Source organism: Chelmon rostratus, chromosome 4 (genome assembly GCF_017976325.1).
Source record: "Chelmon rostratus isolate fCheRos1 chromosome 4, fCheRos1.pri, whole genome shotgun sequence".
Classification (NCBI taxonomy): domain Eukaryota; kingdom Metazoa; phylum Chordata; class Actinopteri; order Chaetodontiformes; family Chaetodontidae; genus Chelmon; species Chelmon rostratus.
In genome coordinates, this window is record NC_055661.1 from 12,114,026 (window position 1) to 12,134,925 (window position 20,900).

The 20,900-nt window shown below is 45.6% G+C and overlaps 2 protein-coding genes across 2 annotated transcripts; both read right to left on the reverse strand.

The window, feature by feature from the left end:
* Positions 1 to 237: 237 nt before the first annotated feature.
* On the reverse strand, positions 238 to 20,889 carry crb1 (crumbs cell polarity complex component 1). The gene is given in 14 exon segments (XM_041935303.1): positions 238 to 1,630; positions 5,618 to 5,744; positions 6,200 to 6,322; positions 7,016 to 7,060; positions 7,775 to 8,711; positions 9,508 to 9,673; positions 9,923 to 10,473; positions 11,759 to 12,724; positions 15,035 to 15,217; positions 15,818 to 15,957; positions 16,105 to 16,300; positions 17,126 to 17,362; positions 19,919 to 20,127; positions 20,882 to 20,889. Coding segments are annotated over 14 exon segments (4,107 nt in total). The 3' UTR covers positions 238 to 1,411.
* LOC121605254 (protein crumbs homolog 3-like) lies at positions 1,490 to 3,092 on the reverse strand. Its single transcript, XM_041935104.1, has 3 exons — positions 2,842 to 3,092; positions 2,493 to 2,539; positions 1,490 to 2,028 (listed from the first exon to the last, which is right to left on the reverse strand). The coding sequence occupies exons 1-3, from the start codon at positions 2,918 to 2,920 to the stop codon at positions 1,789 to 1,791; spliced, it is 366 nt and encodes a 121-aa protein (XP_041791038.1). The 5' UTR covers positions 2,921 to 3,092; the 3' UTR covers positions 1,490 to 1,788.
* Positions 20,890 to 20,900: the final 11 nt, after the last annotated feature.

Here is a 20,900-nt window from a genome sequence, read left to right on the forward strand (position 1 = left end):
TTTCATGCTTATGCATCTCTGGAATCATTTTTTAGAGCAAAATTCTGCATTAATAGATGAAACTAAGGAACGTGGAAAGAAACAACGTATCTTAGTGACCGTATACTGTGTGTTCACAGTAGGAGACTGCTGGTCTATTGAATTCTACACTGTCAGTGTGTGTGTACATGTTAGCACATTTGGCAAACACTGAAGTAAAAATGACAATCCAATACATTAGAGTTACAGTATTTTGTCAATATAAATTAACACAAATGAATTCATTTTAATTCACCACCACATTTTGTATGTACAGTTGGCAACAATTACAGGCAGAAATAAAATTCCCAGTTTAAAAAACAAACAAAATCCTCATTATAGTATATACACTTGAACTTACACTGCAGTCTATAGAGTCAGCCTAGAGGAAACTAAAACTAGTCTCGTACAAGTTCTCCTGAAACCCGACTCTTGAAGCACATTATTCTGCTAGTTAGGAGCTACAGTATGAAAACTCCAGCGGGAATGTGCACTGAAAATGAGAAATAAATCAATACTGGCAGCAACACTTGGCATACAGACAAGACACAAAGAATTAGAAAGGCATTTTCCAGTTATAAATACACATTAATTTAAATGATGAGTTTGGTGATATTCTATATTTTTCTTCCTGCCAACAAATCCCATGAATAGATAAAAACCAACACTGAACTGACTCGAATACAATTACAGGTACTGTCTTTGTAGCCAGAGCCTGATATATCAGTCCCAGAAACAACAACACACACATCAGTGAGCCACACTCACTAGAACACAGAATGTGTATTAATCCACATCTGAAAATAGTCCCCAACAAATGTGCTGTTTACTCTGGTTTGAGTGATATTTGCTAAAAACTACAGTGCCCAGCTGTTTAGGAAATTACCAAACCCTTTTATAATAATGGGTTCCGATGTTTGTGACCTGATTTTAAAGATGTATGTGTTCAGTAGGACCAGTTTTTGAAAGGCAGACAAACATATTGTTGGTTTTGATCTTTTCGTGGAGTTTGTTGACAGTAAGAAAAACTTTGACTGGTGCCTCGCCTTAAGACAATTGCTTTGATTTCCCATGAGTCCGTCAATCCTGACAATTTGGATCGGATGCACAGATGTGCTATATTCCAAACTCAAATCTTTTCGTTTAGATGGATGCACTGCTGGATGGTGAAGCCAGGTGCAAAACACTGCAGGAAGGATGTCTTCTTCCACCATGTGCGTATGCAAATGAAGAAAGACAGCTGTAATGTGAAATGGAGGGCCTGTGAGGGGAAGACTGTGTTTACATGCAGGCCGCAGATGCTCTCTCTGTTATCTGGTGTATTTCTAGCACTAGCGCCTTCACGGCTACAAAAAACCCCACACAATCACCCTGCATGTCAGCACAGCTCGTCTCATATGAGTCTCTCCATGGGTGGTGGCTGGGTGATGCTCCACATCTCCACCCGCGATCCCTCCTTCTCCTGGCGGCTGGGACTGTAGGTGCCGTGGGTGGCGCGGCGATTTAGAGCCACCACCAGGCCGACGGAGGCGACGATGAGGACCAGCAGCAGGACAACGGATGCCAGACTGACGGACAGCAAGAGGTCAGAGGTCAAACCCTCAGAGGTCAGCTGGAGGGAAGAAGGCAAAGAGGCAGGATCAGGTAACAGGTGCTTGCTGGAAATGTGAAAGAAATGTGTTGGTTTAAAGGCGCTCACACAGGATGCGGTTTATTTCTGTCTCTCTCACACACCCTCACACACACTTCTCCCCTCCTCACTGCTTTGCACTACACCAGGCGCTCCACGCGCGCTGCCAAAGTGCTGATGGATGTGCTTCCCAGCTCAGCAGGTGGGTTGCGACCACCAGGAGCCTCGAGTTGCCGCGGACTGAAACCTCCCTCCGTCTGCCGCCTCTCTCGCAGTTTGGCTACGGCCAGCGCCAGCCCCAGCATCACCACTACCGCCAAGCCAACCAGACACGGTGCCAGCACGGCAGCCACCCGCGAGCTGTATGGAGCACGCTCCGTCTGTGGAGGATCACACACAGACACACACACACAGGCAAGATGCCGCCTGATGATCCCATTAGCACATACACAGCAAACACCACCAGAAACACACCAAAAATAGCTCACACAGGCGCACACACGAGTCTTTTCTAGCAGGAAGAAAAGCTGCTTTACACCAAGCGTCTGAAGGCGTCTTAATGGCTTGTGAAACCTGCTAAAATTCATTTTTTACTTGCAGCCCTGTGGCCCTTTGATCATCACACTCCACACACACACACACACACACACACACACACACACACACACACACACAAGCAGCTTCACTACCAACCAGAAGTTACCCTGCATGCACACACGCAGATTTCTGACCTCACGAGTCAAACCCAAAGAATCAAGATGAATCAGAGCCTCCAGTGCAGCAGGTGAATGATTGTTAGCCTTCATTAAGCAGCGGCGGATGGCGGAGCAGGATGTGCACTTACATCAGCAGTCGTGGTTGGCGTGGCAGTCGTGACACTCTGCGCGGCTGCTACAACAGCACAACAGCTCTCAGTATCACTCCATTCCACTTTACATTTTGGCTGACACCGTCTTCATGACTAAAGCCTCTTACTGAACTTGTCAGGTTACACAAGACTATGAAAAAGAAAATCTGAGAAGTCAGCAAACTTTACACTCAGCAATCAACATGGCAACATAATTCTAATAAAAATACAACCGTCCACATCCTGAGGCAAAAAAAATAACTCATGCACTCACGGTCGACGCTGTAGACATTACACTTCCTTTCCCTCGCTACAGGTTCTTTGTTGACTCCTGGAAAGTGCTTACCTGTCACTGCCGCGCAGTCGGCTGTCACAGCGAGTGTGACACAAGCGAGCCGGAGCAGCCTGCAGCCAGGACCCGCCATCAGTCACCCACTGCCACACACACAGACGCCGAGATGTCTAACTAACCAGTCTCTAAGGTACACAGCAAGGCCACCCTGAAGCCTCTGCAGAGCAGCTACACACAGAGACAGCAGCAATGCTTCCCTGCTGTCAGCACTATCAACCTGCCCTGTGTGTGTGTGTGTGTCTGACAGATAAGCTGCCCTCATATGTTTCTGTGAAGCAGACCAAACTTCTGCGAATGCCACCAGCTCTCTGCTGAAACTGCACTTCAGCGCCAGATGCTGTTTTTTCGCTGGTGAAGCACATTTCTCCCTCTCTGCTTCCCTCGCTCTCAGAGGATGGCCACATCAGTGCCAACACTGAGAAACTGCTCCCCCTCCCTCTCTCCTCACCATTAGGGCTACCTGGGCTCGCAAAGGACAGACTCACACATGCACACACAGGCACACGCAGTCTTGAAAAATATGAGTGTGACGGCATGCTGATGGCAGGGCCAGAAGAATGTGAACAGCTGAACATTTCACCCACATGTGATCGTTGAACATCACCGTTCCAGACCCCTGGGGAGGATTTCCACAACATTTTTGAAACGCGGCTGCAGGGATTTCGTGAAGTCAGGCGCTGATGTTAGGCGAAGAGGCCCTCCTCCACATCAAAATCACAAAACTGTTTCTTTAGCAAAGAGTAGGTTTGTCTTAAAACGACAGTCAGGTGCCCACATGGACGCTGAAGCAGGCTTTGCTTGCATTCAAAGATCCCTTTCTAATGCAATGTGGTGCAAACTCTACAGTTCCCTCCCTTTTTTTTAAGAATCTGGTTAAAGCTTCACATAAATTTCGAATGCATTTTTGCACAAAAGGATGTAGACGTTGTCCCCTGAAAGCACATTAAGAAGAAGAGATCTTTTACCAGCCAGTACGAACTGGAAGAATGAATCAAACTTGCCTTTTTAACCTTACCTTGTTATTAGCCCCTTATCAAAAGCACATAAACGTACATACAGACCAAGGGGTCCAAATATTGCAGCGTTGCACCTTCGCCCTGTGTGTTTGGGACTATATGTGTCTCTGAACTTGGGTTATTCCAGGATCCACTCACACTACATCTTGTTAGGAGAGATTACGGCTCTATGTTTGGTGTCACGGTAGCCGCCTGACTGGCCGCCCCTTTACTCACAAACACACACCGACACACAGTTAGCAAATCAGTGAAAGGATTCAGTCTGCAGTTGGCCTTCAACTGAGGTTTGTCTGGAGGAGAAAATGGAGGGAAGAAATCAGAAAGGAAACCAAGCATGTGGCGATGGAGGAGAAAAATTAGTTGAGAGAGATGAGAAGAGGACAGATGACAGACAATGGCTGATGTGATTTTTTTTTTATTATTATTTGACAACAACAAAGACAGATTGGGTTTAAACCAAGACAGGACACGAGGACTGAATATGATGAAGGAAAGACAGACAAACAAGAAGTTATGGTCATACATGAATCATCCAGCGTGATGTCAGCGCCGCAAAGACAGACAAAAGACCTGACCAAGTCCACCAGGAACACTCAGACAGTTAGGAAGCGTTGACCACAGCAGCGAGCTGGATGCCGACCGGTGGCGTTCGAGCAGAGAACTTAGGCTTAAAATATCTTTTGCCTCGCTCGGGAGGGTTTAGAGACAGAAACTTCTCCTATGCTGCAAAACAACAACGCAGCAGTCAGTCAGTCAGTCAGCGCAGTGCTCTGAACGCACGTCGACAACAAAGCGAGACATCTTGTCGTCTTCCAGCCCCTCTAGGCGCCTTTGTAACTACAACACTGCTTTTGATAGTTCACACATTCACCCGTGTGGAGCTCCCAAAATCCAGTTCACACAAGACTGACAGGATATCTTCAGTGAGAGACATTATAAATAACACATATCTTATAATGTTCTTCGCTGCATCAAAAAGTGCTTTACTGAGCGGGGACCGTCCTTCCAGTTGGACCCTTTGGAAACTATCCCACGCAGTTTTGCTCTGGAATGATTATTTCATTAATCACTTTGTCGTTTGACGAAGAAATAATTACCAACAAGTTTAAAAATAAAAGCATCCTCTGAATGTCTTTGACTGCTGGAGACCATGTGACGTGTATTTTTCAACATTTTGTCACAATTTAACGATTAGTCATATAATCAACAGATTACTCAATAACATAAGTGATCTTTAGCTGCAGTAACCATATTTTTTCTATGCTTGTTTTTCAAGACATTATTGCATCTGTGATCTATAGCTACTTATAAGAGTAGAGTAAATTGAGTAAAATAAAATGCATGTTTTGAATAAGGTGCTTCTCATTACCTTGTCTTGTTTAAGGCACAGAAACAGCTCTGTGGTAGCGTTAACCTGACGTCAAACTAGGGGAGGCCCTCATGTGTGCAGCGTGCTGTCGTATAAAAAAAATCCCCTATGCTTTGAATGGGAATCCACTGGTTACTCTCATCTGACATGATCAGCCAATCACCCACACACCTGCACTTACAGACCCCACCCACTTTTCTCAAACAGTCCTGCAGACAAGTGCAGACAAACACGCCTGCCCACACACACACACACATACACACATTCAGTCGTTGCCTCCCCACTCTATTTCTGGCTCGTCGTCCAGCCTGAGGATGAGGTAGGAGAGCAGCTGGAACAGGTTCTGCCACAGCAGCACGGCCACGTAAAAGTAAATGTCGCTTACGTCCGTCTGGCACACGTCTCCGGCGAAGCTCATGTCGCACACGCAGACGAACTTGTTGATGAGGTTGCGGCAGTAGCCTCCATTCAGACAGGGGTTGGACTTGCACTCGTCCACCTCCTGCTCACACCTGCGGACACACGATCACACATCTGTCAGAGACCCTTCAGTCAAGGAGGTGACCACTTATAGCAAACAGCTAAAAAGTTCTGCCAGAGTAAGAAAAGTCTCTTTGAGGCCGCTCTGCTGGGAGGAATATCCTCGCTCAATAAACATACATTAAATCTTATACAGCACATAAGGAGGAGGTTGGAGGAGGTTGGTGGAGGTGGTGGGGGTGGTGGAGGAAGCTGCCGCAGCAAACAACAGTGGTATGACTGTAAGAGCAGAGTCACTGTGAGAAGTGTCTGGATATAATGACCACCCTGCGCCTGCCTGAATATGACTGGACGTTGCTGGTCAGCTGATAGCCAGTGATTGTGAAGCAGCATTGGTGCAGCTGATGCCAGTCAGCTAATCAAAGTGTGACTCAAATACTCTGGATCCAAGTTTGATCTAATAACGCTCATTTCTTTTCTTTCCTACCGGTGTCCAATGAAGCCTGGAGGGCAGTCACAGGACAGCTCTCGGTCGGTGCAGTTGCCTCCGTTGAAGCAGGTGTAGTTTCTGGTGTCATCGCCGCACACGGAAACGGGCAGCTTGGGCCGTCTGGAAGAAGACATACAGACATGTAGGCGGGTAAACACGTGTTGTTTGTGCTTCACTTAAAGCCGTACTATCAGAGGCCGCGAGGTGTCAAGCAGCTCGTGTGCAGCGGAGTTTGACATCTTTACGTCTGCAGGAAGCAGGAAGCAGGAGGTGGCAGGAGCCGTATTGTTCGGGCTCGCCACAGGGGAGACAAAGAGGCTTAGGGGTGGACCGGGATAATGAGATTAAAGACCTCTGGCAAGAATTCACCAGCAGGACGTCAAATCACATGTACAGGAGTGAAAAAGCCAACCGTTTCTCTTCGGCCTCTATAACCTTGTTTTCGCCTGAAGCACAGCAGCTCTGTTCCAAACTGTCGAGCATCTGCTGGCAACTTGGAATCCGTCTCTCAAGGGTTAAAAAAATACAGGCTGTTCTAGTTTGGAGAGTACAGTTTTGGTAGGTGAAGTTTTAATCCAGATGCCAGGAATCATTTTGAACTACAGCTGTCACTCATTTGAAGCAGTGGGTATCTCATGTTAAGACAAACAAACGTCACAGGGAGCGTTAATATTAGCTTTGCTTGGCATTTTGTCGCACGCACTTGAACAAAAAAAACAGGAGACATCGTACATGACGTTTGAGAGACAAATATCTGACGGGAAACAAATAGCGAACGCCTGAGAAATACGGGGGGAAAAAAAAGCAACTTACACATTTCTGACAACAATGTACCACGGAATTTCTTCAATGCGCTCACTGGAGAGGAACAGAAAGAAAGACGGGGAAAGGGGGTAGAAAGAGACACAAACAGGAGACACAAACAAAAAGAAGTCATTTTGATGAAAACTTTGCAGCGTAGCTGTTCCCAGTAAAGGGAGATGTGCAGCTTGTCGGGCGTCTTGCTTAGCGAGACACTTGCAAAGGCTTTCCTTGTGCAAAAGAGGCAAAATGCAAGAGGCTGTGTGTTTACAGGATAAATGGTTGGAGGCGTTCCCCTGCTGGTTCTCCGAGGCAAACGGTAGATGACAGGGGAAAGAAACTGGCGCTGAACCAGAGAGCCGTGTGTAGTGAGACACCGCAGCAGACTGAGGCCTTTTCTGGCTGACACTAGAATAGAAATGCAGCTTCTGAGATGCTCGCTGCAGGCGTGGTTGAAATGCTGAACAGAGGCAGAGATGTGGAGACATTTACAGTGAAGGATTTTGTTTGTGAGGTCCCTTGTTTCTGCAATTTGGAGCATTTACTTGTGTGCTTTGCGTTTACTAACTAACTAAGCTCTCAAAACTGTGCACAGGAGAGCAAAGTCATCTTCAGAGCATGAAATATTTATATTGGGTTTGTTTTCTCCTCTGCTGCTGGTTTCTATTTTCCACAAGCCTTTTGCACTCGCCGGAAAGAGACTATTCTCCTCTATTTGATTCTGTTCTATTGTCCTGCTCGTCTGTTTATTCGGCAGACACCTCAACTTACTTGCAGAGGGGTCCGGTGTAGTTCTCAGGGCAGAGGCAGGCGTACCTGTCTGGCCCGTGCAGACAGGTGCCTCCGTGGGCACACAGGTGGTTGTCACACATATCCACCTCCTCATCACAGTCCACGCCCGCGTAGCCGAACTCACAGGTGCACTCGTAGGTCAGCCCGGTCACGCTGCAGTTGCCGTGAACACAGGGGCGGGAGGCGCAGGTGTCAGTGAAGAAGTCGCAGCGTCTCCCGGCCCAGCCCTCGGCGCAGCTGCAGTTGTAGGTGTTGAAGAAGTCCTGGCACTTCCCCCCGTTCTGGCAGGGGTTGGGCTCGCACACGGGGCCCCCGCTGCAGCCGAGGAGGGGAGGATGCAGGGACGTCTGCACGAACTGCTCCTCCTGCAGGCGTGGTAGGTTCACAACAGAGGAGCTGAGGTAAGGCAAGGCGATGCCACCCAGCTCTACTGTGCCCAGGCACCCAGCCAGGGCCCACCCGGCATCAGGGGCCAGGCCCCCTAAGAAGATGTCCACCCCCTGCCTGAGGAAGTCCAGGTTGCCTCCCTGGCTCCTGGAAGTGCTGGCTTCCTCTATTTCTTCATCCAGCACCAGAGTCCACTGGGAGGTTTGTGCCCATGGTGCTACCATGAACAGGTGGATGCTGTGCCACTCCCCATCACTGACACTCCTCCTGCTGCTGAGGCTGACGGTAGACACACCCTCCTCCTCCTCCTCTCTGTCCTCTTCGGAGGTGCTCTGAAGCTCCATGAAGAGGAAGCCATCCTGGACGGAGAGCGTGACGAATGCCGAGCCCCTCTCTGCGTGGAGGAGAGCTGCGTGACGCTTTCGCGTGCGCAGGTTTAGGGACAGGTTGGTTAGATTGCGGGATATGTTGCCGTTCCCCCGGTAGGACAACACAGAGCTGTCATTCAGGAAAGTTGCATTGGAGTAGCCTGGGAGGTTAAAGAAAACATCTGTTGTGTGGATTTGTTTACAGATTTACTCACTTTGTAAGAGTCAACAAGAGCCTCTGATTTGTAATTCAACAGGCGTTATGACAGTGTGGCGTTTACCGGTTTGATAACACTACAATCCTTTTAGGCAACTAGATGAGGTCCTTAATCGGAAATACCCGTAAGGAGCAGGTATTCCCAATGAGTTAATCACTGAACATGGGGTGGCTTACAGCACAGACGGGCAGTGCTTCAAATCATCACTAATCCCAGTAAAAAAGGATAAGCTGGCCTCAGGCCAATCCTGCTTTACGGAGCACAGACAGTATACTGTGTGGGCGGATTGAGGCCGGTATATAACCGAGCATGTTGTATCACTCGGTTACAGAGCAGCAAATTAAGTCAATAATGACCAACTCCACAAACGAGGTCAAAGATTAGGTGACGTACACTTTAAATGTAAGAGGTAAACAATTCCATGTCTGGGTTGAAGCGCTATTATGTGTGTTTACCAGTAATGAGAAAAAGTGACCTCACTGTTTCAGGAAATCCATCCTCACTCACGCTGTTAAACATCAGCATGCAGTGGCCAGTCAAAAAGGTGCATGTAAATGGGTTGAAAATGTAATCAAAGCTTTAAATGTAACTGTCATTGTAACCTTCACATTATAATTATTACATGACATTTTTATAATATGATTTGTTTGTGATGAAGTAATATAACATGATCACATTCAAGGCTGCTTGTAGAAATAAACTGTATTGTTCACTAACAAGTTACACAAATGCCACTTACATTCATACCCCTGGTTCAGCATCCTGCACTCTGAGTCTGTGGGGCACGGTGACAGCTCGCACCACCTGACCTCTTCACAGCGCCGCCCTGCTGTCATGGGAGGGCAGGTGCAGGTGAAGTCGTCCCACATGGAGTAGCACATCCCACCGTTTAGACAAGGGTTCCTCTGAGGACGAGAAAGTGATCCAGGGGCTTACTTTTGCCAAATGCTTCATAATATCTGATTTCTTTGCTCTTAAAAATGAGACACAACCATACTGTTAGTGAATCAGTTCCTAGGCATGAGTGACGAGTGAAGATGAAGTTTTAATTCAGTCCTGCATGCTATAAACTACTAAAGAGACACTGTCCATAGTGATAATAAAAGGTTAAGAAACATTAGAGAGTAAACTGTGTAAAGAAGCTCTGAACTCACACTGCAGGCGTTGTCTCCAGAGCATCCTGCAGTCACATTTTCCATCAGGTCCAGAGGGAAAGATCTCACTGAGGAGTCCAACCCAAAGAACTGCAGCCTCCTGTCGTTGATCCTCAGGTCCTGGATACAGCCTTTAAAATATCCACCAAACACTGAAGTGGTCCTCCTACCCAACAGACCTCCCACATACACAGTGTCTCCTGCTTGGACGCTGAATGTCCTGACCTTCACATCAGCCTGTTTCTGAGCTCCTATATACAGTTCCATACGATCATTCACCATCTCGACACTCACAAAGTGGACTTCCCCGTCGTGGATCGCGCTCTCCGCCTTCAGGCTCTCAAAGTCGTTGAGCTGAACGGTGACCTTGCCGTCCTCCAGCCACATGTGTAAGTACTGGCTGCTGCTGTTGGCGAGCGCCAGTAAGAGTCCATTGTGCCTCCGTGTACGCAGGAAGAGGGAGACGGAGAGGTCGTGACCCAGATCGTCGGTGACGGTGAAGGCTGCATAACTCTGAGAGTCCTCGTCCCCGAAGCGTGCGGTCACATGTTCTGCAAAAATGTAAGAAAAAGGGTGTCAATGGTGTAAATGGGTCTGATGTCAACATCAGAAAAGCATCTTTAAACTGGACAGCATGCACTGTGGAATTAGTTTATGGAGTTTTATAAGTTTGAGAATGTCATTTATTTGCAGTCGGCAGAAGAAAACAACATTGTTCTTAACCAGAGACAAAGAGAGAGCTGGGCTGCATGTTCTCTAAATACAAAAATGAGCTAACAATCCCATATCATAGACCTGCTAACATCATTTATTCAGTTTCTATCAGGCACAGGGGTATAAGATAAGGTTATTTTTCTCGTCTATGCTGTGCACTAAACCTAAATATTTACTATTAAAGGGCATCAACATTTTTGCAGAACTAAGTAACTGGAGGGAAAGGTAAAGCAGTTTATACTGAGGTCCTACAGGCACAGGAAGAGGACACTTTAGCAGCCACCAGCCCTCATGTTCTGTTTGTTCTGTGTCCACTGTCAGCACTTTCCACTGTGGGCCTGTCACCTATAAGGCAGGCAGGACACCGAGGACACACAGAGCTACGACAGGGAGGACTCACAGCGTGCGACAGGTCGTAATAAAGCCTCATGAAGCCTCAGCGTGTGTGTGTGCACTTGTGCGCATGTGAATAAATGTGTGTGCCAGTCCCCCGTCAGACACTGGGATCGGTAATCTGCTTTGATAGACTCAACAGGCTATAGATATCCTCGGAGGACAACCGCAACTGTTCAACATTTTCAGGTGAAACTTGATTGAAAAATTCAAACGACGACGTTTTTTTTCTTCTTCTCAGTTCGTTTCCGATGTGCTGATCACAGCACTGAACGCTCTACTGCGTGCTGTGACATTTCCTCGCATGTTGTGCATGTTTCCAAAATAGAATCCCTTCTATCCTTAATCCAGTGTGTCAGATAAGAGGATCTCTGCCTCTTTCCTTTGCTGTGGCTTTTGATTGGCCTCATCACTACTCCCTTATCTTCTGTTACACATCATCTACTGAGGATGTTATCTAATTACCCAATTAAGAAATGTGGGAAGAATGACCTGGTACGCTATCCTCCAATCTCAATTAATCAGATTAGTTCGAAGCTTAAAGACTCTGGCGACGCTCATATCTGCTTTTGTACTTAGCTATCCCAAATGTTTCATTTCTACATTTGATGGGACTAGTAGATTTAGAAAACCAAAATTTTCTACAAAATGTTTACACTGTGTTGCTGCTACGTGACTGTCCACTTCCTCTACCTGTTGAAGTCTATTATTTCACAGCTGCAAACATACCCTCCTCACAGTCCGGCCCCTCGTAAGGCCTTGGACATCGGCACTGGTAGCTCTGCCACAGGTTGACACACTGTCCTCTGTTTTGGCAAGGCACGTCCAGGCAGCGGTCCCTGTGGCTGCAGCCCGGGGACACATTAACAGCAGAGTCGCTCAGCCATTCCTCTGGGACAATGAGCTGCCAGTCCACAAACACATCTCGCATGCAGCCAATGAATGCTGGAACTGGAGAGTCCCCGCTGGGGACATTTGAGTCCTGAAGCACTCCTCCAATGAAAGTGTTCTGAGGAGGTGAAGCCAGCCCGGCTAGGGTGCTTTGGACTGGGGCCGCCTTGTGGCACGACCGGCTCCCACAGCTCCCAGTGTCATCCAAGAGTTTCAGACTGAGCACCCAGTTTCCAAGCACGGCCTCTACAGAATGCCACTCTCCATCTGTGACACTGTGTGGAAGCTCCAAGACCTGGCTGGGTCTTTCTGCTTCAGCCCCAGCAGAGGCCTCCTTGCTCAGCGTGAGACGAAGCTGCCCTTCGTCCAGCTCCAGGCTCAGCAGCAGCCCCCGGCTGTTCCGCTGGAACAACACCGCCCTGGGCAGAACAGTCTTGAAGCTGAGGGTGATGTTGCAGGACACCTCGGCATCCACCAGGGGACTCTGCAGCAGCAGGTAGCCTCTGCGTTGGAAGGAGAAAGTGGTGGGGGTCTTACAGAGGGGTCCAGTGTACCCAGGCGGGCAGGAGCAGGTGTAAACGTGAGTCCCATCCAACAGGAAAGGAGAGCAGGAGCCGTGGTTCTGGCATTCATGTCCCTCGCAGCCCACTAGCCTCTCATCACAGTTTACACCTCCATAGAGGAGGCCATCATGACTCTGTTTGAGGCAGTGGCAAATGTAGCCTCCAACACGGCTCTCACACCTGCCCCCATTCTGGCACGGACTGGACTCACACTGGTTTATCACCTCCTGGCAGAGGGAACCTGTTAGCATAAAAATACAATAAAGTCACACAAATCAAACCCTCTGAAACTTCCTTACTACTGTCATTAAAACGTGATGGCAGATGTAAATGACGCACTGTGGCCTGTTTTTAATCATTCTGACTTATTGTCATTATTCCGTGTTCAGTGGTCTTGTTAGCAACAGACGTCCTTGGTGCTGTTTGTTTACTCCACACCAGTCACATTCAAACACATGTACCAGGTTATTATGCAGGCAAGTTACATAATGATGGCAAGTGAGGAAAACACTGGACACGTGCCCAGTGTTTTCCTCCCACTATCCTCCATACATTATCAGCGCCTGGTCTTACTGTTACTGTTTCATGTTTCCTGATTTTTTCTATTTTCTGTGGTGTCTTGGAAATAGCGTGGACTACTATGTTCTTGCTCTGATGTAAACTGTTTTGATCCCAGTTCTTTACGCTGGTGGTGTGTTTTACCCTCTACACCACCTATTTACCTAACCATAACTTGTCCATGTATTATCCTCCTAACATTGTCTTTCCCTTAGTTTGTCTCCAGACGTCTTTGTACATGTTGATAAGCTACAGATGCTATTAGCATTTGAAATTTGTACTGCAGACAAACTGCTGCAATGAGTAGGCACTTTGTGATATGGAGCACATTATAGAAAAATACTGTTACAACTATATCAATGCATTTTAATCAAGGATTAAGTTATTTATTTGTTTTATATTTGTAGGAAGGAAAGATCAAATAACATGTGAATTAAACACCTGTTATGTAATACTTAAACTAAATATCTACTTGTACAAAAAAAATGTCTTCTGGTGTTACCTGTTCCAAGCAACAAAATCCCCCAAATCCATGGTGCAGGTGTCCACATCATGCCGTCACTTTTCCCCCCGGATAGCCCCAAACTTGTCTAACTGCACCATATTAGTTTGTGTGTGTACAGGCCATCCCAGCGGATTTCTGCTCCTTGTCTGCTTCTCTACAACCACGCAGGGCTGAGTGGCTCCAGTCAGGAGACCGGCAAAGCCGAATCCTGGGGATTAGTCTAATGCTATTTGGCCACCTTACTGAGTCAGTGCCACTGCGACTGGCAGAGAGTCAATTTTTAGAACACAACTCTCAGCAGGCAGCAGCTCACAGTCTTACCTCCATTGCTCGATCAAGTCTTGTGTAAGCAGGAAAACAAGAATTTTCTGCTTTCGCAACTGAAAAGCGTAATTTGATGTCGCATTCCTGCAACAATGCAGCATTTCTCTGCACATTAATACACAACAATATATTGTGATATGTGAATTTTATCACTGCATATAGAGTGTTATAAATTATATGACCTGCACACCAAATTTCCAAAATCTAACACCTCATTTAGCTAATTTTAATTGATTAATTGTAACTGTTATCCCTCGGCCTTCTCACTCAGGCCTTGCACATCCATCATTGGGGCAAGATGGACACAACATTACAGTGAGACTCAAATTAAAGCTGCTACATGTTGTTGTGCGATTAAGGCATTTTCCATCAATTTTTTGAATGCTTTTTTTTGTACTACCACTGGGGGGCGCCTACATCAGAAACACGACAGAGAGTGCCTTTAAAAGGCCAAGTCACGCAGATCACAACAGTTTTCTGTCACAACAGCCGTCCAGGGTGCTTATTCTAGTGCAGCATTCACACTGGCACACTGGGACTAATGGCCTATAGTTTGCTTTGACTGATCATCATTTGTCTCTGTTAATTTCCCAAAAAATGCAAACCTACCTCAGGCAGTCAGTTCTGCCTCATTAGGAGACTTACTCAGTTAGTTCAGGGCCCTGTCTGTGGCCACTTCAGTTAGTTTTGCTTGTTTATTCTCACAGTAGCTTTTGCGTTCACTAAAGCAAAGAAAAATATCACATTTTCTAAGTTATTAAACCTGTGGTGTGTTCTCTGCACTTGAGCCTGCTAAAGTTTTTTTGTGATTATTTTGGTAATGAAGTGAAGACTGTGTCTGTGTGAAAGTGTGTAAAGTCTATGCATCATTACTGGGTTACTGGTAGGTTTTTTTCTGGAAATGTTTCTGTTGCACTGCTTTGCTCCATAATTGGACTGTTATTCAAACAGAAAATATTGAAGTGCTGAGAACGACAAACACATCTATCCACCGCCATTGTAGGCACCATTAGGGATGTGGTGATTTGTGCACCTTTTCTTCTTCATAAGATAAGAGCAAGAAGACTGTGTTAGCACACGATACATACATTTAATATGTGGAGTACATCATGTTTCATATATCTTATTGAACATAATGAATTACACTTGATCAGAATATATGACCTGTTGTTCCTCGAGGACAGCCGCAGATGTAGCCTGCAGCATGCTGGTGGTCGTAGCGTTCGGGCAGCAGGGGCTCGCTGCCGTACAGGGCCTGCCACGACCTCTCAATGCAGCGGCCTCCATGCATGCAGGGGCTGCTGCCACACTCATTAATGTCAATCTCACACTGACGTCCATCAAACCCTGGAATGAGGAAGCAGACAATGTTTCTGAAGGGAATAGTGTATATGATTGACAGCATATATGACCTGTATGGTTTCAGCAATATAGTCAGAATTCTGTGTTTGAAATGTTAAATTATTTGACTCTTATATGTCATTATATTGTATCATATTAGATTGTAATGACAATATTATAATAAATGTCTGTTTTTTTGTTGTGGATGCATTCACATGCACATAGACACTTGAACACACACTATCTGAACAGTATAATACTGCAGTGAGTGTACACATCTGTATGCAGCTTCATGCAGCTGTAAGCTGGACTATAGTTGGAGTCCACCACCACTGTTTTAAGTATACTTCTGTGTGTCTCTTGTATTTCGCTTGTGCTCTCAGCTATCTCTTACCTCCCTGATTGTTGCATCAGGCTTTTTTGACCTTTCAAAACCTCCTTTAAAAACTACAAAACCTGTAACTCTGAACTACATCATGACCTTCTACTACATTTATTTAAAACTAGAAATATTTTGTGGGCATTGAAAAATGTTTGTGAATCCTTCTGTGTACATGCGTTAACACTGACACTGATCTGACTCCGTATAGAGAGCGCTTCATGTACCTGGCCAGCATCCACAGCTGTAGTTACCCTGGTTGTCCTCACAGATGGCGCTGTTGAAGCAGGGTTCAGAGTGGCATGGTGGTAGTGGTGTCTCACAGTGTCTGCCAGTGAAGGTTGTGTGAGAGCAATCACAGCTGTAGCTGAGACAATCAAGGATTCAGAAATCACATGAATGAGATAATTTCAGTCCAGTCTGTGTTCACAGGTGTAAAACTGAACTCTATCAGGAATCAATGCTGCGAGAACTACAATTTCTTCCATTCAGTGAGTGGAACTGAGCTACTTACTCATTCACCCCATCTATACACAGAGCCCCGTTTTGGCATGGGTGCTCTTGGCACTCGTCACTGTCGATTTCACACCGTTGTCCTTGGAAACCGGACAGGCAGGTGCAAGTGAAGCCGCCGGCGTAGTCATGGCAACTGCCGTCATTGAGACATGGCTGTGATTGACACTCATCAATCTGGACCTCACAAGTGGCCCCTGTGAACATCAAAGCAGTGCAGATGTCAGAGGGCGAGCTACATAGACTGAGGGCAGGGGGCAAAAATGAACAAAGCTTTTATGTGTACTGGCTGTGATCATGTCTGGACATCTCTTTTATCCCACAGCGAGGCTTTGGATGTTGTTTACATCTTTTAAATGTATCCCTGCCCTGTAGCATTATCATACTCATGCAATGTGGATGAAAGAGGATGAGAATGAAAGTTTAACATGCATAAATGCGAGTAACAAGACCTGGTATACATATGGTGCAGGATATAAACTTAAAATAATGGTGCAACAATATATCCCAAGAAGACATTAGTTGTAGTGGATTGATGTCTTTGCTACCCCCAGATTACTTCAAAATAATCATGAGTCATATTGAACTCTCAGGCACAGGGAGGCTGTCAGCGAAACGCTAATGTCAGAATGCTAACATGCGCATAGCCATAAATGGCGATGCTAACACTGCTGATGTTTAGCATGCAAATGTTTACCATGCTCATAATCATTATTTAACACTTTATTATTATTCTAACACTTGCTTATCAGCAATAAACACAAAATACAGCACAGGCTGATGTCATTAGTTTCGAAAGTGCTTTGTCATAAACCAAAGGACTGGACAGGCTGACATTTTCATTTTAAGATGGCACTAGATTGAAAGGATCCAAGGATCACAATCACCAGACAAGCTGTTTGACAAACAGATTTCATGGCAATCCATCCAACTGTTGTAGAGGAATTTCACTCAAAACCACATAACCTTTATCTTTATCTTAAGATGCTCTTGGGAGACCCAGCACTGTTCTATCCACTCACCAGAGAACCCAGGAGCACACAGACAGGAGAACCTGCCCACTCTGTCCACACAGGTGGCTCCGTTCCTGCAGGGCTGTGAGACGCACTCATTCACATCAATCTGACAGTGAGCACCCTGGAAGCCCGGCACACAGAAGCACGAGTAGCCGTCCCCGCGGAGTCTGCATATTGCCCGGTTCTGGCACGGGTTTGGAGAGCACTGGTCCACCGCTGAAGGCGCCCTGTCAGAGGATGCACCTATGAACAGATCACATGTCAAATTATTCATATCACAGAACATCATTGTTCTTGGTGCTTAGGTGTACAGATAAAAAGCAGCATTTTCATTCCTTCTTATAAGAAACATTGACTGTTTTAGTTTCACAGCAGAACAATTTGTGCATTTGTGACTTAGGATAAAACATACTTTTTGACTTTTGGTTGTATCTACAGTACTGTGCAAACTACCTCAGTATCAAGTATTAGATTAGAAAAGTTGCTTTCCATCAGCTGGTCAAACTCCTCAAGAAGCTCCATGAAAAAAAGAGTTCAGTGACTCCATTTCCCTCTGCACTGTAAAAAGTGTTTCCATCACTTTGAGCAGACGAGCTCTCGATTGTTATGTTAGTTTGATCACGTCTGGCATGAAGCTCTTTTATCTCTATTTAGCTTTGATGAAAAACACTCTGTCGAGCAGTTGTCAGTGTAATGGCTTGAAATTTAAGGACCTCTCAAGGCGTCATGGCTGGCTGCCATGGCGACCAATTCCACTGCTTGGCTTCAGCATTCAATCTATTTCCATGGTGACTGCATCCGACCAAACATTTCAGGCATTTACTCCTTTACGTGCAGTGGTGTGTTTTAATCAGCAGGGGATTAATGCCATGCTGCCACAGCTCTGGCTTTAGGTCTCATTTCAGTCAACACATGCTGTACATACTAATTAGAGGATCAACACTTCATCTTCCCAAGTGTCAACAAACACAAGCAATAATTCTCAGAATGTGCATGACATGTGGCTGAAAGGCTATTTTCCTATATACAGACTAATAAATATGATATATGATATATATAGAGAATTGTCCATGAGGTCCTTCATACCAACAGCTGTTAGAGTGTTCAACTTTAGAGTGTTCAACTTCAGCATAGCTGAAAGTAGCACTGGTTTCCATATTCAGACTGTTTTTGCACCAATATGTGATTTAACATACACAAATTACCTTGTGCAATATTACTTTTTCACTCTCATTGACTTCTCTCATTCGATAAGTATGCTACTGTGAAATATATACATACTTATTACTGTGCAATAGCCTATGTGCTGTACCCATGTGCAACCCAAGAAATGTGCATGTGGGGACACGGAGGCATCATGCCCCAAAAAAAGGAGGCTTGAAAATCAGCCTAACAAGTGTTGCTTCTGTTGGTGACGATAACACTGCACGTCATTTCTAAAAGCCTTGAAAGCGACGTGTATATGGATATTGGATGGATGTGGCAATGCTTGTAAGTGCGTTTTGCATGATGGATGCATGAAGGATCCCACATCATTATGAAGCTGGGGGCCACAAATGTAGCCGCACAGATATCAAGAGAGATATCCCAGTAATATTCCTCACAGATGATAATTGTGCACAGTAATCATGCCTCAAGAGCGCAATCAGCCTGAGTGAGGACGGAGAAGGGTGCAATTACACTTGGTGCTCCATCTCCACCAACTCAGGCAAGAATGTTCGGTGATTGGTGGAGGTCAATCAATTTCACAGACAGTCGGTAGGGTTCTCCTGGAGCGGCTTATACACGTCTAGACTTGGACTTGGAGGCCAAGTGTCCAGGGGGGCGTGAGGGAGATCACGGGTATCAGTGATGATGCTACGACCATATGCCTATATTAGCTCTCATTACTACAAGGCTCAGCCAGTAAATTCAGACCAGATTAAAGGCACGTGTTGCAGCTGTGTTTAGTATACAAATATGTCTACAAAAACACTAACAGACTCTATAAGAATTAAAATCTTGTAGTCATAGAGAAAGAAATTACCTCTGACTATCTGTGTAGTTTTTCAGGAAACCATGACAGCTGGTGTCTGTTTTAAGGCTTGCTCTATACTGAACCCGTTGGTCTTTGAGGCAGAGTTCAGAGGATTGAGAGACAGGCCTGTTGTCTATTCAGCCAACCACACATCCCCTCCCACAGCATGTAAGGCTTTTTCATATGCAAATCACTTCTGAGGGTCTTTGTTTGGTCCTATCTGGAGGCCCTCGAATGGCACATGTGGGGCACCTGACATCTCCTCCAGACTGATGCATGCATCTGTCTGTCTGCGTGTTTCAGTGGTGATAAGGCACAGCCACAGAGACATATAGTGCCTTACCCTTTTGGCCCCATCACTTATCCACCAACCCCCAAATCCTCCCACCCCCCCATGGGTCATGATGCTGCCCTCTCTTTGTTAGATCTCTTTTTGTCATCTTTCAGTCCTTAGAAAATGTGTAGAGATCACTACAGGCAATGATGTCACCAAAGGCTTAATTGATATTCCAAGCAGGGACTGGTTAAAATTCAAGCCAATTGCGAGACTCAAATTCAAAAATCACACAGGTTGTACACTGTTCTGCTTAATTTCAAGATTAAAAGAAACTTCTGCTAGTAAGTGTCAATTAAATAAGCATGCTTGGAATGGGACACAACAAAAACTTTTGTAACAAAGCGAAATGGGAGTACAAGACATATACTGATTATTAGTTAACTACGGATGTGTATGATGATACAGCTGCAGCATAAACAAACCAGAGAGAAGAGCGGTCACTTACCATCTACCACCGCCAGTGATGAGATGAGAATTATACACGCAAGTAATCCAAAATTATGACAACGAATTAAATCCATAATCGGGACAGGAAATCATCCTGATCGATGCTTCGAAGTCTTGTCACGCGCGGATCCGTCTGCCTCTGCGTCTGCCCGCTGCGACTCACCCGCTGTCAACTCCAGATCCACTTGATGCTCACTTCTCCTCTTGCTGGAGCACCATCAGGAGCCTCCATCACACATGGGAAACAAGACTAAAGCGTGGCGTTCAACAGGCTACACACACACACACACACACACACACACACGCACGCACTCACGCACTCACGCACACACCCTCCTGTACAGAGCCGGGCAGTGACGGATCACATGGGAGGGACTTACAGCAATCTCACTTAGATACGTATTTAGTATTTTAATAGAATTTATTTACATTACTTTGACTTGAAGCTGCTAAAAGTAGAGTGGAAGCTCTTGTGGCTCGAGCACGTGCCTGTAAACCAGCAAAACAAACAAACAAACATCTTACTAAAATCACTATATGATCTAATCGTCTTGATATCAACCATCCATTCTTGAGAGACTGATCAGGCTAGGAAATAGACATGGGAATCGAAAATTAAACTGGAATTGTTATTATTAAACAAAAAGTGATTGAACTTCATTCATTAGTTAGATAGATAAATAATATATAATAGATTGATAATAGACAATATTAATTAATATATATATATTATATATGTTGTGCTACATTTACAAAAACAATATCTACAGATGTTCTTGTTAAAATGATCAAACGTCAGTGTCCACGGTCAGCGCCAGGCGTTTCCATGGCAACGCGACCAGGAAGTTGAAGCTCCGTGGACGGTGGAGGAGGCGGTTCTCCTTTTTTTTTAGCAAATAAAACCAGCTTCTCACCCTCATGACTTTGTCAAAGTTCCAGAACTTTACTGGTAAAACCTTACTGTAACATCTTCACTGCGA